Below are 18,017 nucleotides of genomic sequence, written 5' to 3' on the forward strand. Positions count from 1 at the left end.
TATATAATTAGCACATCTCAAAACTTGAAAGCCTTTACTGTGAACACTTGTATTGGAATATGTACAGTGAGTAAATTATATAAGTAAAACTTACAATTTGATCTCAATTGTATGCAGAAAATTCATTTATTATTTTTTTAAAAATAATATAATAAAATATTGTAGATATTTTAAAAAATTTATCAGTTTATTTTTTTATTAATTTTAACTATTAAATATTATAAAAAAATTCAAAATATCTCTAATACAAAAAATTAATCAATAAATTTTTTAAAAATATACTACTAATTAATAAATTTTTTAAAATTATAAATATTAAATAGTGAAATACGTAACGGTTAAAATTAACGAAAAGATTAAATAATAGATTTTTAAAATTTTAAAGATATTTTAATATATTTTTTAAAATTAAAAAATAAATTAAAAAATTTCTTTATAATGTAGAGTATAAATAATAAATTTTCTATTATATAATTGTATCATTATAATTATGTAAAATACTGTTATCGTGTTAATAAATATTAGTGTGATTTTATTAAAGTGATACTCTCGTGTGTGTTTCCTAATTAAATTCAATAATTGTATTTTAGCCTTTGTTTATTATTGAAAAATAATTTATATTTAAAAAATATTTCTGTGAAAAATATTTTTCAAAAGAAATATTTTTAACGAAAAAATTTACTTTTATCTAATTTTAATTTAAAAAATAATATTTATTAATAAATAAAATTGATTGATTTATTTGAAATATGGAGATTTAATTATGATAATCAAATTATAATTTATTTGAGATTATGTGCCAAAAAATCAGATTATCTCTGATTTTGGTTGCATTGTATTAAAACCATGTGCTTAATGCTAAATTTCTCATCTGTATTAATTAAGAAAATTCAATTTTTTTAGAAAGAGCAGCCCTTTAAACAGACTTAATTCAATGAGAGTAAGAAATACCCTACCAATCAGCTTATACTAATTTTATAACAGGTCTAGGCGGATTTGAAAATTGCCTTTTAACTCACTAAAATTTGACATCGCCACTATATTACCTAATCTATCTACAACACAATAATACAAAATATTAGTATGGCGCAAATTTTTACTTATGTCAGCTTCCATTAAATCAATGCCAATTTTATAATCCATTTCTACCATTAACAGTTTGATCCCCATATTTCATGCTATCCGGAGGCTAAATAAAATAGCATATAGCTCCACACCCATTGAAAAACAAACACTTATACGGATGACCCATACAGATGTAATACCCCTTCAACCATATTAAACACCATTGAAGAAATACCCATACAGGTTTCCTTTAGCTGCCCCATCTGTATTTAGTTTAACCTAATTAGGTAAGGGAGGTTGCCAAGCGATGTTTACCGATATTCGGGTACAGTTTGGCTCTATTGCTATGTGAACTCCAAGTTTGGAGATTCTGTATTAACCGTAACTTAAAATAACCGATTTGTTGGTTTAATAAGCAGTGAATGCCACGAAACATAATTTTATTCCTCTATTTTCATATCCACCATAGACTTAAACATATGACCTGCGTAGAAGATGACTCAGAACATACCCCATATTCAAATTCCTGTAACCGAGAGAACAAAGTAAACATATCAATAGATAAGAAAAGACGAAGAGAGTTAGGCCTCCAAACGCGAGATCAAAATTGTTGATGTAACAGCCCGGAAACCGATACCCCTCTGTAACGGCCCGAACCGCCACCGGCGCTAGGATCCAGATCGGCTTAAGGCCGCCGGGACCCGTAGCAAGCCAAACATACCTCCTATCACCTGGTCAAATCCCATACATGAACAAAACTTTAACATAAAAACTGAAACATCTGATGTACAAACCGAGCCTGACCTGTATGCGACATAACTGAAAACATAAAGAAACCCCTTACTAGAGTCTTCATCACTCTAGCTGGGTCAACACAACATACATCAAGCCGGAATCACATCCAAAGAACTAGAACCTAACCTGTGCATGCATCAAACCACGAACATAAGACCTTCACTAGGGTCCTCATCCATAACATAACGTGGTAAACAACACATGCCACAAGATTAGTTCAAACTCAACTCAACATCTAGCATAACATACATCATGTATTGAACAGGGACTAACCAAGTCTTAGGGCCAAGCACAATACTAATCCATAGGCATAACTCCACTTAACCTTACATACTCTCTCCCAATCATGCATACTCACTCCCACATGCATAAAGGAGCATAAACTAACATAAACTCCTCAACACAAACATCACATAACATACATTGGGCATAAAACCCACATAAATCCTAACATGCATATCTACCCATACTCTACCATTAAAACCTTCATAAAACTTTATAAAAACACTAGGGAAGCAAAGATCTACACTTACCTCTTGAAGATCGAGGGTGGTGTGATCCCTAACTCGGAGGTGTGGAGAATCCAAGCTCCAAAAGCTCCAAGCTCCCAAAACTTGATCCAAGCTTTAAAACTCTTCAAAATAACCATAAAACTCATGAAAACATGAAGGAGATGAAGAAAAACATGAAAACGGCCAAGGGAGGACAAAAACTCACCTGAGCTCGAGAATGGGGAGAAAACTCGCCCATTTCTGATCTGAGGGCTCTTTATAGGTGGCCTGGTCGAAGACCTTCGGCGGCCTAACGTGCCCCCTAAACTCATGCATGTTCGGCGGCCGAACTTGACTTTCGGCGGCCGAACCTTGGCTCGTTCAAACAAGACTTTCGGAGGCCAAAAGCGCTCCCGAAGCCTTCCCATGTTCGGCGGCCGAACTTCACTTTCGGCGGCCGAACCTGGCAAACGCCTCCTTGGTCTTTTCTTTTCAAAACTCAATTCTTTTTCATTAAAACCATGAAATCAGTAAAAACCTTTTAGAAAACACATTTTACCCCTCTAGAAACCTCTGGCATATTCAGAATTCTAGATTCCAACGGAGATTCCGCCGGAAGGTAGAGATTCCGATGCCGGAATCTAGCCGGGTATTACAGTTGAGCCTTTGGACAATCTCGAAAAATGTGGAGAGTATCTTCTACTACTGCTCCACATAAGATACAACTCCAATCCTGGGAAAAATCCCGCTTCTATCTTTCTATATTGATCATAAGTTTTCCATGCATTAAAATTCAAACTAAACACCGAATACATTGAGAAATTGGGACTCTCCAAATCATTTTCCAAACCGAATTAGAAGCGAAGGAGGAAGTATCGAACAACAAGTCATATGCCGTTCTGACAGTAAACTCACCATTATGCGTGAACTTCTAGGCCATTTGATCTATAGCACATACACCGACTATAAAAAACTTGCCTTCCACCAACTTATATCTCTCACCAGACAGATAAGTGTGATTTTATTCCAATTTCAATCATCATTGTTCCAATATTGAGCGACCACAGCTTGTTCATATGAACTTGGAAGGGCCTTGATTAAAAACTCCCAATGAGGCCCATTCCCAACTTAGTTATCATTTCAGAAGGGTGTACTTATGCCATTATCTACAGCCATATATAGACCTTTTTGCAATAATGCAGACCTGTTAACAATACCTCTCCAAACAAAAGAGTTAATAGGCGCAACTACATGACCTACACAAAAATGCCACCGTCAACCATCTCCCTCTCCTTGATTGAAGCGAACATTGGAGCCCCCAAAGAGAAAATCTCAAATCTATAAAGAAAAGAATACACAAACCCAAAAATAGAGAGGAAAAAATATTGGTATATCAAAAAAGCTTCCATACAAGGATCATTGTCAACCCAAAGAAAAAACAGCTCCACCTGACAGTGGAGAGGTGACCCACGCCTGACCAAAGGAAGGTTTCCTTCCATCAAATGGGACAAAAAGAAACCTCCAAGCAAGAAACAGAACTAATGTAACCTAGAAAACAAAGAGGTGAAATTCTCACAGAGAAAATCTCCTCAAACAAAATTGTTACTCATATGAAAAAGTAAGATTTCATATCATATTACTATTAGTTTTCTAATAAAATATAAATTAAAATAAATTAAAATTTTAGTTTTCTCAATTTATTTTTTTAACGTGAAAAAAAAAGAGATTTTAAACTTTTATACCTAAATATTTTTACGGGTAAAGATAAAAAAGAATTTAATAACACAAATTTATTTGAGATTTTTTCTTTTTGTTTTTTCACTTTCTTATATTTATGCGTAGTTGTTGGTATTTTCAAATGCTCGAAGAATATAATTTGAAAAATACAAATACGACATTAAAAGTATTCACCACCTTTATGATCCAACCTTTGTTGTTCTTGTTCTGAGCAGCTATCTCATGATTCATATGTTGTAGTTGGTAAATTTTCATTTATATCTATATACTTTTTAAAAATTCTCATTTTGGCTCCCCAATTTTATAAAAATTGTATATATACTTTTATATTTTTCTTTTTTTTTTGTTAATATATATTTAGCCTTTTAAATTTTTTTTTTTGAACTGGAGCCTTTTAAAATTTTGAAATGCTATTTTAAGCATTAACATCATTTAAATTTTTTTATTATTAGATTTAATTATAATCTTTTTAAATTTAATTTTCAATTGACTTGTGAAATTTTTAAAAATTATAGTTATTTGTAATTTTTAAAATTAAACAGCTTTTTAACTTTTTAAATATGTATATTTTTTACTGCCACTATTATTTTTTACCCTTAATTTAAATGTTTTAATTTCAACCTTACTTTAAATCTATTTTTATAATAGTATTATTTTATATCGATTATTAATTATATTTTAAATAAATTAGTTTCATTTAATAACTATTTATGTTTACTCCCTCCCACCTTTCAATTCTGAATTGGTCCCTCTCCATATGTCTCTTTTTGTCATTGGGCCGTGTAATCGGTCAGTTCGGTTTCGAATCAAACCGAACTGAAAAAATTGAAAATCAAATAGTAGAAATATTAAAAATTGAAAAAATCGATTTATGAAAATATAATCAAACCGAATCGAATTGATAAAAATCGGTTCGGTTACTTCAAACGAAAATCTATAATTTTTTTTTTTATTTTCTACTTCTAATTTCAGTAGAATAATTTAATAAACATTTCATATAAATTTACCAATAAATATTATATGAATACATAATAATAACACTTAAAAAATCCGTATAAATACATGTAAAATTTAAAAGTAGTTTTTCATGTATAAAATCGGTTATTCGGTTTATCGGTTATTTAACACGCTTAAACTGAATAAAAAATCGAATAAACTGAAAAATACTAACCAAACTGAACCGAATATTTTGATTAACCGAATCATTAAACAGAAATTAATCGGTTCGATTCGATTTTTCGGTTCAAACCGATATATGCTCTCCCCTATTTGTCATAATTATGAAATGCATGAGTTGCTAGTCTTAATCTTCCTTTCTAATGCTAAATTATCTTAAATAAAACATATAATATATATTGAAAAATCACACATTCACATAAAATTCATAGTTTCAGCATGTAATAGAATTTTGCTCAATTTGATTCCGGAAAGTCTCTATTAAAACCACAGGAAAGCAACCTCTCTCTTTTTTAATTTTCTTTACAAGAGTTGGAAAAAAAATGTATTAGAAAAGCAGGAGCTTATAATTAATATATATACATTACATTTACATTTTCTGAGCTTGGTTTCATGATTCATATTCAGAACAAGACCAGTGAACTGGTCTTCTTGTAGTAAACTTCATAATTCAAATACTTTTCCAGTGTCTTCCCACTTGTTATGAACCTTCTAGTTATAGTGGCCTATCGACGAAACAAAGTACAAATCTATCAGAATAATGACACTGTTAACTTAACAGAGCCTTCTTCGTATCTAACTCACTTTCCCCATCAAGGTATCCTTCTTTCCCCTTCGCCCATAGCACGAAATACAGACCAGTAAACATTAGCAGCATAGCACCTAGGCTGCAATTCATATAACACTTTGCATATGAGTTTTAAGCATTCAAATATTCAAAAATTAATGCAATGGTTGAGTGCCTTGAAAAATACCTAGTTTAAAAACAACATACCCCTAGCGTAATTGTATGAAATTCTAGTGGATCCCATAATGCATATTGAAATTTCATGTGGATTTTTTTATTACGGATCCATGTAGATTCGTAATATAAATATATAAAATTTTATGAGGATTCACTGTGTTTTTTCATTATAGAGTATATATATCCATACATATGTAACCATAGTGTAAATGTATGAAATTTCAAGCGGATTTCGTCAAATATTTTTACTAATGAATCCAACTTAGATAAGTATTACTGAGTTATTAGTAGAAATAGATAAAAATGAGAGCTCAAGCTCTTATGAAATTTCAAGTGGATTCCGTCAAATATTTTTATTATGAATCGATATGAACAAAACTTAGATAAGTATTATCGAGTTATTAGTAGAAATAGGTAAAGAGTAAAGGGAGCTCTAAGATCCAATGAGAATGAGCTCGCTACCGGAGATTACAGGGTAATTTACGTACCTTCCTATTGCAATGCTTTCGCCGAAGGTAATAACAGAGAGAATAACTGAGATGACTGTTCCAATGGGACTAAACATGGAGACTAGAACTGGTCCTCTCTTCTTCATTGCCCATCCATTGAAGCTCACACATGCTCCAGACAGACCCCCTGACTGTGCATAATCATTTAGTAATATACTTTAGATTTATACATTGCGAAAAGCAAATGAAGGACTGCAGTTCGGACCCAAGAGAAGCCGATTAACTAAAATACATTAATAATTACCAGTAAGGAGTAGCCAATGAGGTCCCCAAATTTCATGAAAGGCCAAGTAATTCTAAAATTGGGATCTTGAAACCACTGAACAATTGCAGTTATAATAACACCAATCAAGGATGTTATAGCACACAGAGACATTGGAGCAGGAAAATCACCCAAAGTAGAAGCCTGCAACAACAGCTTAAACCATTCAATCAATATGCAATTGTTCAATATTCTTCAGATAATGGTTCAACAGAAAACTTAACCTGCAAAACGACATTGGTGGAAAGAACAAAAACAGCAGCCATGAGATAAAAGCAACCGATCATCTTTTGCTTATCAAAAATCACATCCGATGTGGAAACAAGCAGAAAGTTGGCATCTTTTGTTGATTTAGAGCTGTGCAATAAACTCATTAACACGGCTCCTGCTACACACAGAAATGTGCCTACAATCTTCACTTTGCTGTAAACGCAGCTTAGCCTGATTTTCTCTAGCCTGAATAAGTATTGAATATGATCATTAGAGACAAACAAATCTATGGAATTAATAAGTTAGTGGGGAATTAATTCAGATGTTTAATTAATCAGACCCTGCAGTCCAAGCTATAAGGAAAATAAGTGCTGGAGTAAGGTTTGGCATGGCCGTGGCGAGTGCTGGTGAGGTTAGCTTAATCCCTTTTAGGAATAACGATTGACATAAAGTTACCCTGCAAATGAAAATTCATGGGTTAGTTCTGTTAAATAAATAGTAGAAAAGTTGGAGACAGGAGAAATTATACTATTTGAAAACAGAAACTTTTTATATGGATCCGCGTAAAAACCCGTGCATTTTCACTGTGGGTCCCTGTTTAGATAAGTTGTTTTGCCTGGATGGGATATGGATGCATAGAACTTGGTATTTACAAATTCAAATAACAAACGGAAATCATTAGGTGAACTCATGGGGTTCTCTTTCACCGTGATTAAAAAAATTATATATGGAAATAAGAGGGAGGAAAAAACAACAAAAGAAGAAAAGTTCAGCAAGCAAATGTTCTGTTTATATCTATTCCCAGAATTTGAAACTCATGACGAAAATTCACGTAATTCTTTTTTTACAAAAAATGGAAAATCGAAAGCATATATTTTTCTCAAAAGCACAAGGCTTCGAACTACCCAAAAACATTTATTGGATCCCTCTTTACATATAATTAATGAAGTTTGCTTACCCTGCAAAAGAGATCAAAACAAGCTGGATCATCAACCTGAAACTGAGTTCTTTGGGCCATTTCCTCCTGCAAAATGAACATGCATCAATATTTATCATCAACCTCTCATATAATTGAGAGAGAGAGAGAGAGAGACCTTTCAAAATAAACAGCAAGAGGAGAGGTGATGAGGAAGGTGGCAAAAGTAGAGAAGATAACAATGGTAGAAGGTGTAAAGCCAAGAGACATTAGATAGCTCGAGAAAACTGAATTCCCTGCATACACAAATTGTACCCCTATCAAACCTCCAACAATGGCTAAATCTTCAACCATCTCCTTCTTAATGTACCCAACTATTTTTCTTCTCCAACCAAAAACGATCAAGACCCTCAGATCGGATCAATCTTTAAGCCTTTTCCTTAAAAGTTTATTGTTTTTTCTCCTTTTAAAGATCAGAAAAAGCTTCTCTTTCTCCCCTTGTATTCGTCTGCAACAATCTTTTTTCTTACAGAACAAACAGAAAGGAAGCATAGGTGATGAACCCAGATCCCCCAACACCAAAATAAAAAGTGAAAAGAGAGGAGAAACGTCCAGCAACTGCTGTCTTCAGTTGTTGTTGGGGTTGATGTTTTTTTTTTTTTTTTCTCCCTCCCTCTTTTTGTATTAATCGTTTTTAGTACAAAGCTATCCTTTCGTGAGACTTCCTTTCTCTACCAGTCTTTCGTTCCCGGTTATTCGCTAGAAAGAAAACATTTGTTGTCCTTTTTTAAGGTAAATTGTTGTGTAGACCTAACCCTTTAACAACCTCTCTCACTAGATTTTCTCGACAATATGAAACTATTTTACTTTTCCTGGATTATTTTTCGCATTTTCTTTTTTTCTTCTCTTTTTCTTAATTTCAGCTTTATTCTTTTTAGATATTGTTGAGAGTAGTTTCATCCCATTATATATTTAAGGGTTGTTTATTTATTCCAAAAGTTGATGTATTTATATCTCTGGAGTACCAAATTATACCTTTAATTCAGGTGTTAATATATGATTAGTTAAATGAGAATATCTTTCATGTAGTAGAGTCAATAAAATAATTATATAAATCAAATGCTGAATAGATTTTACTTATATCCAAATGTACATAATACAATACGTGAATTTTATTTTAGATTATGATAAGACATGCATATTAGACATATATGTTGTATTTGTAAAAAAAAAAAATCTTTACTAAATATATTTTTACACTTAATTAAATTTTCTAAATGAATCAGACACTGCTAATTTTGAAAACATTCTATGATATAATTGAAAGTTAGAGCGTGATCTTTTTTCTCATCAATAAATTTCACTAAATTTTTTCTTCGTCTATGGCACGTGGGCTGCCAAACGGACACGAGAGACTAAGATTCATGGAAGAAGTGATTCATAATAGGCTTGGCTCTCTATGGATTACATCTGGTGTTTAGACTTGTTTGACATTACTTGGGAAAATGTCCAAAAAATTTTCACTCATAAATTTTTTAATAAATATATGCCCTATATTTTAGACATTAAAACAATTAAACCCTACCATTAATTGCCGCGTTAAGTGCTAACCTATGTGGCCTCTGGTTGCAATTGATTTTTTTTTTTTACTTTGCTATTTGTTGGTAAATGAAGCTTTAATTCTAAGAGAACAATTAAAAAAAAAACTTCTTGTCATCATCTCCATACATCAAGTCTTCTTGTTATCGACTCTCTATGACACGACGAAGGCACTAGGCTAAAGGAAGAGAGGGACGACGACTGGCTAGCTAGAGAAAGCAGATGCTAAGTGTGGAGATTGGAGATTAACGTAGTAACGTTTTAGGCAATTCAACATATATCAGTAGTATTAAGCAAGGAAATTCTTACGCTAACTTTCTATTTTATGAAGTAAAGTTTACTTTATCAATAACTACGAACAAATTTTAATCTAAGAGGGAAAGAGAACAAGTACAAACAAAAGTAAAATAAAAACAAAAAAACATAAAAGACACTATTAAGCAATTGCAATTAATCGCTCCATCTCAGAAGATAGGTTCTATCCGTCATGAAGAATCAAAATCACCTTCACTCACTGCTTTAAAGGTTCAGCAGCATTTGATAAACTGACAAAAGTCTTCCAATTGAAAAGCTACAAGGCTTTGCTGCTTCGATCATGCCGATGAAATCACCCACCAAAATGAATTCCTCGTAACAGGTCACCTTGGAACTGATAGACCAATCTCTGAAAAAAAAACAAAGAAATAATAATCAGAGAAAAGATGAGCGAAATGCACTCCATAACTAAAGAGTAATACATGGATAACCGTATTCCAGTATAACTTAACAACAGTACTCCTTTTTTCTGCAATCTTCAGCAATCCTGAGAATGCTTTTAACGATAAATGATTCACGGAACTATATTTTTCCCAATGCCACAAACTTGGTTCTAAAATATTGCATCAACGTCTAGAAGCTACAATTAATGACATTAAACCAGTCATGTGGTCAATGTTATTTAAGTAGTTTTCTGCATAGTTGCATGTCATAACTGTATAGTTGATGACAGGACCCACCTCCAAAAAACAATACACATGTTACCTGCCGTCAACTCCATCTGGAAAAAGGAGCAAAGTTGTGACACCATTATCCATTGCCAAAAAAAAAAATTAGTTCAAGTCCAAATATTTGTAATTCAAGGAAAAAAAATAGATGATTAATTATGCCATAGAGCATTGTCTTAATCTCACTCTATCTCCCTTCTTGCTTTATTTATTGTTTTTATATGTACAAGTGTTAAAATAAGAACTGAGAAGGGTTGCAAATAGAAGTGTCAGGACTTGTAGCATAACAGGGGCCATATGTTTATCTGCTATAAAATTTTATGGATCTTAAAAAAAAGACAAAAAAAAAAGGCAATGCATTAGACCTATGGAATAAATTGCCATTTATTGGGGAGGAAAAAGCCAATGAATTACAATAATCCACTCTTTGGAGACAGGTGAGCCACAAATCACAACAGCATATGCAGTGAAGGGAAACAATTGAATTCACAAATTAAAATTTATTGGGCTCACACATATGACACGAACATTGATTCATATGCAGGGCCATTTTTTTTTAACCAACCAAAATATTCATGCTATAGTGATTCTACGATTGAATAATTTTCCTTGAAAACTTTATAATTACTAATCCAGCAGCATAAAACAACTGCTTCCTAAACAAGTCAGCATGATTAATTAACAATGGTTTAGGAACAAAATCATGACACAACATTATACTTCCATTTCCATGCAGCAAATAAATTCTCTCTTGAAACAAATTACTGATAGCAGAGTAGCGTATGAGCATCTAAGTTAATGCCAAACATTAAAACAGAGGTTGTGATTCTGATGTAACCGGTCATTTTTAAGATTACTAAGAAAGCAACTGTAGTTTCATACTTGATAAAGATGCAGTGGGCCATAATTGACAGTCCCCAGTTTATTTCTTTTCAAATTATGTGCCTGCAGGAACCAAATATTCCAGTCAGATGGTGTTAAACCTCATTAAAGCACTCTCCTCCCTCTGAAGTGCCCCAATTTATTTAACCACGGAACGTGAGCTCACTCAACAAAGAGTGAACCAAATAAGATCTATCAAGGAAAAAACTCGATATAGGATCTCAAGTCCACTGCTAAATTCTGACTCTGGCATTGAAAAGTTTAAGCATAACCTTTAAGCTTGCATTAGCTCAAGGGCCAAGGAACCAAGCACATCACTAATGAAAATTCTAAATTGTCTAAGGGCCAACTCCAAAATCACTTTCAAAACTATCTTCTCTTTCTCTGTCGCTACTCTCATGATTACATCAATCGTAATCTTAATAATTCCACTATCTAATTCGAGTTGCTATGCCAGCAAAATATTCAAATAACCAAAGCAAAAAAAAAATAATAATAAAATCAATCCAACAGAAACAGCCAAAATGAAAAATTTTAAATTAAAAAAAAAGAGCAAATTCAACCACTAATAATCGTAAATTCAAGTGCTTGGAACCATAATACGCAGGAATTCAGAGGTACAGTAGAGGAGAAGCGGTTATCGGGGGGAAAAAGCTACTCACACTCTAAAACAGAGTAGTGATAAATTATTAGAGGCCGGGAGAAGTGCAGCAGAGTGTACCCTGTGAGAGCGCTCGGCAACTCCTCGATGTAGTGCTCAAGCATGACATCATCCTTGACGTCGCCACCGCGCTGTGAAGCGGCAAGAGCGACTGCACGCATCCAAGCTCAGATGGAGTCCTTGAAAATAAAAAAAGTCAATCACATATACGAACTACTAAGTTTATGTAGGAACAGGGATAAGAATACGTATGTGCTTGAGCGTACCTATAAGAGAAAGAGAAGCGGCGAAGGGAAGAGGATGGGGAATGAGGAGAAGAAGAGGGAGAAATGGGAGGTCTGGCGATCGGAGATTTTGAAGCGTTGGATCTGATGGCTGATTTGATCGACGATATGGATGATCTGCACATGAATCTGTAACAAGAAGCGGCCATGCTGATCGGAGATGAGGAAAGAAGGGAAGCAGATCCGGAACTAGAAGTGAGGGTTTAGGGTTTGGTTGCAGATTTCGATTTCGGAGGCAAAGTTGCACGGAGGAGGTTTTGGTAGGGCTGGGCTTTCATGGGTTCGTATGGGATTGGGTTTATAGTGGGCAAAGAGTCCAAATTAGCTCATAAATCATATTAAAGTCTAAAATAAGATCCATTTAATTTTCTTTAATAATTAAATTTTTATTTATTTATAAAAAATAATTTATATTTATAAAATATTTAAAAAAAACATTTATCATAATATAACTTAATTTCTATTTTTAATTTTAATTTTAAAAATAAAATATAATAATCAATTTACATATAAATATTTTAATAAAATCTATAAAATATGAAAAATTATTTTATATTTTTTAAAAAAATTATTTTCTTTAAAATGATTTAATTATTTTTTATTAAAAAATATTTTTCATTAATTAAAATTTTTTTATCTTCTAAACATCAGAAAATATAAAATAAATAAAATTTAAAACTCTAAACTTTATTTAAAAGTAAAATAAAATCTGATAAATGAAATATTACTTTTCTAACTATAAAATATTATTTTTATAATTTTAAAATGTTAAAATTTATTTTTTATTATTAATTTAAATAATTAAAGAATACAAAATCCAAAAATAAAATAATATATAAAATTTAAAATTATACTTTATTATTATAAAAAAATAATTCAATAAATCAAGACTTATCCATAAATAAAGTTTATAGTTTATTTAACAAAAAAAATAAATTGAAGTTATTTAATTTTAATAAAAAAAATCAACTGATTTCAACATTTTTCTGTTTATATCATGTTATACATAAATATAAAGCTATGGAGTGGATTGAACTATTCTAGCATCCTCAATTTGGAAAAAAAATTTGTTAATTATATTTTACTTACGCATATTTTAAACTTTTAAGAACCGAATAATTATATTTTATAAAAAATAAAACTTAAATAGTTAAATTTTTATAAAATTTAGACGTTAAAAATTAATAATAAAAAATTAAAATATTGATAAAATTTTTTTTTCTTATTTCATCAAATGGATTTCACATAATGTGATTTTAAAATGAGACATGCAAAATGGAGAAAAAAATCAAAATTTTACTAGAGATATCTTTTAATAAAAATTATTCCATGCTAAAGTTAGATTTAATAAATTTTAAAATAAAAATTTATTTCATACAAATTGCGAAAAAAATAAAAGGAGGAAAAGGAAATAAGGGGTGGAAGAAGATAGATAGAAGAGGACGTGAGCCGGAAAAGTAGAAGGGTACTCTTTTCCACCTATTTTGTTTTTTTTCAGTGATATATGAAAATATATATCCTAATATTTTTAGGAGCTTATTTTTTAATTAAAAAAATATTATAATTTTTATATATTATTAAATATTGACTTATTTTTTAAGTAAAAGTTAGAGATTAAAATTATATATTCAAAGTATATTATAAAAGAAAAAAATGTTAAACAGTGTTTAGCACAACCATATGAGAGGGTGGTAAGACAGTGTTGTGAGACTAAAATAAATTCTATAAATCAATTTTACATAAATTTGTATATAAATATTTAATTAACTGTTATTTTTATTTAAAATTGGGTTTATATTAAATGAATATTAAATATATTATAAATACCATGTTCCCTCTAAGATGGATAATGATAGTGATATGATTTTACTGGTCCCCCTTCTAGCTGTGACGAATAGCAATTAAGCTTAATTGATAAAAACTGCAAAATTAGACGTGGAAACTTTCTAATATTATCTCAGCAATCGCTTTAAAAAATTAATGATCAAGTCCTCACTCAATATCTTAATCAATACCCTATAATTTAATTATTGTTTTAAATCGCATTTATTTTTTATGTGATTGAAAAATAAATTAAAATATAATTAATCAATTTATAAAAAAAATGAGGTCTCGACCTTCGTGAACTATCACTCTAATACTTAAATCAGTAATTTATTAAATATATAAACAGCAATGAATATATTAAATTTAAAATAAGTGTATAAAAATATATATTTTAATTATGTATGTTTTACTTTTATATTATAAAAATATGAAATTAATTATGAAATTTTTTCGTAAACATTATAAAAATATGAAGTTAATTATTAAATTTTCTGTAAATTCGATTGAATTAAGAGATGTTTCAAATTCTATAAAATATTATCAGTGATTTATTTATATATATATTTTAAATGTGACTCATTTATATGTATACTTTAAACAAATATTATAGCGTATCAATTTTCACATAGATTTTTATAATATATATTTATATTTTAATTAGACTATAGTATAGGAAGTAAATTTCAAAACTTTATTTGACTAAATAAAATGAAAAGAAATCAAAGACCGTGTCACTGAGTTAATAGGTTTTTGTTTTTCGGGTGACATGGTAAATATTTTAATCGAAATTTTCAATTTGTAATTTTTTTAAAAAAGGTTGGAGTTGAAATCTTAATTAGTGCTTCTGAAATTCAAGCTAAAAACAAGAGTGCCTAACAGCGCAAAAAGCACTTCGGAATTAACATATACGAAATTAATGCACTGATTTCATTGTGAAAAAAGCAATTTGTTTTCAGAAACTTATTAGAGAATTTATACCTGAATTAAATTATTTATGATCTATTTAAGATTTAAATTAAATTTGACTTTATCAATATAGCTCAAATTTGTAATCAGTGAGATTTAAGTATGATTCGAACTTTAAGAAAAAAATAAAAAGTAAGATAAAAAAATAAACCTATTTAAACCTTACACTTTGTTTGGATAACTTTATGAGGAAAGGAAAATAAACTGTAGAAAATAAGGAAGTAAAATAAAAGTAATAGCAAAGTTATTTTTCTTCCATTATTGGGATGTTAGGAAAGGAAATACAAAAGTTCCCTTTGGACGTTAGGAAAGGAAACAAGAGAGGGAAGTAACTTTTTGAGTAGTAAAATAACTATTTTATTTATTATAATTATAATAAAAATCAAGAGTAGGTGGTTGATTAGATTTAATTTAAATCGAATAAATTGAATATTAAAATTTTAATATTTATAAAAATTAAACTTTAAATAATTATAAAAAGAAATTAATTTGAATTAAATTCATCGTATTCGATTCAATTTTTAATATATTTTTTTATATTTTATTTTAATATTTTAAATTTTAATTGAAATATTTTAATATTGATTATGATCTAATCTTTTCATATTATTAAAAATAATATATTATTATCATTAATCAATATAGTTTGAATTTATTTTTTTTTCGATCAAAACGAATAAAAAAATAATAAAAATTTAAAAAAATTAAATTAAAAAAATAAAAAATTAAATTAAAAATTTGAATTAATTCAATTCGATCAATTTTTTATTTAAATCAAATAATACTGAATCCTAATAAAAATAAATAATTCTAAGGATAAAAAAAATAATTACTTTTATTTTTCACCTACTCTCTCTAATTCAGATTGAAAGTGAATAATAAATTAATTGATTATTTTCTACCTTTATTTTTTTTCATCCTTATTTTTCTTCATCCAAACAATATAAGGGGAAAACATTTTTTGATTTTCCTTCTTATTTTCCTCCTATCCAAACACAGCATTAATGAATTATTGAACTATATGGCCGTTATTTGATTTAGTTGTGAAGACTGATAGCTAATTATTGTTATTTTAACTAATTTTTAGACTTTATATATTTTTTTTTCAAATATAATCCGATGTTAAGATGCTAATGCAATGGCCATGTTAGCATGGAATGTTAATTCAATTGAAGTAGTTGGTACAATCGAATTATAATTGATCAATCTGCAAAAGAAAAAATATGAGATGTCGGTGTATATAGACAGTCATTTTAATATTTAAGTCAATAAACTAGCAAAATGAGTGAATGTAATTAACTGTTTTGAACTTATATTGATTGTGTAAAAATATGTACATTGATCTCTTCGCATATTAATTTTTATATGGAGTTTATTATCAAATTTTTTGAAAATTTAACTGATAAATAAGAGATTCTGTAATTATAGATATAGTGAGAATTTATTGAATTATAATCGTACGATAATTTTTGTGAATCATCTTGTTTAAAAAAATGTAAGTTTTGGTGAAGAATCAAGTGTATGATGTTTGGGTCTTCCATTAAAAAAGACCACATATCATATTAGTTTATCAAATCTTTTTCATATTATTCTGTCTTACAATGACAACTCATAAATTATTTTCTATGATTATTATATCGCATCAAATATAATCGCAAATTTTAAACTTCACAAGTTAATTGGTAATTTTTTTAATAAAATTTAGAGTAAAAAAAAAAATTTTGATGTTGGGAGTTTTCTTAGTCATTTTCCCATAATGTTTGGCAGGAAAAATTTTCCTCAAAATGAAATTTACTGGTCTTTTCATATTATAAAGATAAATAATTTTTCATGATTAATTTATTATAAATTAACTTTTTTATAAACTTATTTTATTTTATTAATAACTTAGAGATAACAATTTGTCCCAATTTCATCCTATTCTAGCCATTTTCTTAATATTATTTTTTTAACGAATCAAATATAATATTTCTTCAAGATTCATAGAGCTAAATGGTAAAAAGAGATAAAAATTACACTAAAGGTTCAATTCAAACAAAAAAAATATAAAATTCAAAAAATAAAATATATCAAACCGAATGAAATAAAACCAATATAAATAAAATCAAACCAAAACACTAACAATGAAAAACACCGCTCCACCTATTACATACCGCTATCAGAACCAAAGACAGTGCTTATTTATGGGTTGGGTTGATTCTGTATATAAGCTGCTTCTCCTCTTGCTTGTTGCATCCGGCGTTAGTATGGTGATTGTTGCTTGTGGAACTGAGTCTTAAAAAATGTGAATGGATGATTGCAGATCACATCTCCATCCCCTTTATTCGCGTGTACTGATGCGATTTTCAAAGTTATCTGCTTTCGCGATGGTACCATCTCGACTGGCAGTTAGAGTTTCTTTGTTTATGCTCTAGATCTTTGCTTTCGGGGTTTTTATTTGCACGTGTCCCTTTCACTCTCTTTGAGCTCCAATAAGTTATTTTATTGCCTTTTAAGACTAACGTTGATGGAGTTCTCGACAACACCACTTTGATGCTTCATGGCTGTCAGATCGGATCCAAGTCAAGGCTGACTTCTAATGTTGGGCTTTATTTGGTTTTTATTTTCTTGGGCCTAAAAATTTTTATTTGTAATCCGTAGGTTTTTTCGGCCCTCTTCAATAAAATATTAACTTTGGTAAAAAATTATAATTAATTTTAAATAAATTAATATTATTCTTTACTTAAAAAAAAATCCATCAATTCAATTAAAATGAAGAAAAGACTAAAATGTACTTGGATAATTATATATGTCTATATATATGTATATTGTTTTTTTTCAGAAACAGAAAAACCACATCGGAGGACTTCAGAGTGATAGCCAGTCATTCATAATAAAAGGCTTTTGGAAGGGTGAATCAAAATTTAAAA

At 29.7% G+C, this 18,017-nt stretch overlaps 2 protein-coding genes across 7 annotated transcripts; both read right to left on the bottom strand.

Annotated features, from left to right (window-relative positions):
* Positions 1–5,454: 5,454 nt before the first annotated feature.
* On the bottom strand, positions 5,455–9,641 carry LOC110629897 (WAT1-related protein At5g47470). The gene is made up of 7 exons (XM_021777102.2): positions 8,085–9,641; positions 7,949–8,014; positions 7,331–7,447; positions 7,005–7,236; positions 6,763–6,924; positions 6,498–6,649; positions 5,455–5,932 (listed from the first exon to the last, which is right to left on the bottom strand). Exons 1-7 carry the CDS (start codon positions 8,258–8,260, stop codon positions 5,815–5,817), a joined length of 1,023 nt encoding a protein of 340 aa, XP_021632794.1. The 5' UTR covers positions 8,261–9,641; the 3' UTR covers positions 5,455–5,814.
* Positions 9,642–9,797: 156 nt separating this feature from the next.
* Positions 9,798–12,602, bottom strand: LOC110616849 (protein NONRESPONDING TO OXYLIPINS 2, mitochondrial). Of its 6 annotated transcripts, none has more exons than XR_002488278.2 (5): positions 12,298–12,602; positions 12,092–12,210; positions 11,371–11,433; positions 10,501–10,541; positions 9,798–10,169 (listed from the first exon to the last, which is right to left on the bottom strand). XR_002488278.2 is itself a non-coding variant. In XM_021759368.2 (3 exons), the coding sequence occupies exons 1-3, from the start codon at positions 12,462–12,464 to the stop codon at positions 10,144–10,146; spliced, it is 312 nt and encodes a 103-aa protein (XP_021615060.1). In that variant the 5' UTR covers positions 12,465–12,602; the 3' UTR covers positions 9,798–10,143. The 6 variants fall into 6 exon arrangements, 2 of the variants coding, with proteins under 2 accessions (XP_021615060.1, XP_021615045.1); XR_002488276.2 differs by having other exon boundaries at positions 12,033–12,210; XR_002488277.2 differs by lacking the exon at positions 10,501–10,541.
* Positions 12,603–18,017: the final 5,415 nt, after the last annotated feature.

This window comes from Manihot esculenta, chromosome 1, assembly GCF_001659605.2.
Source record: "Manihot esculenta cultivar AM560-2 chromosome 1, M.esculenta_v8, whole genome shotgun sequence".
NCBI lineage: Eukaryota > Viridiplantae > Streptophyta > Magnoliopsida > Malpighiales > Euphorbiaceae > Manihot > Manihot esculenta.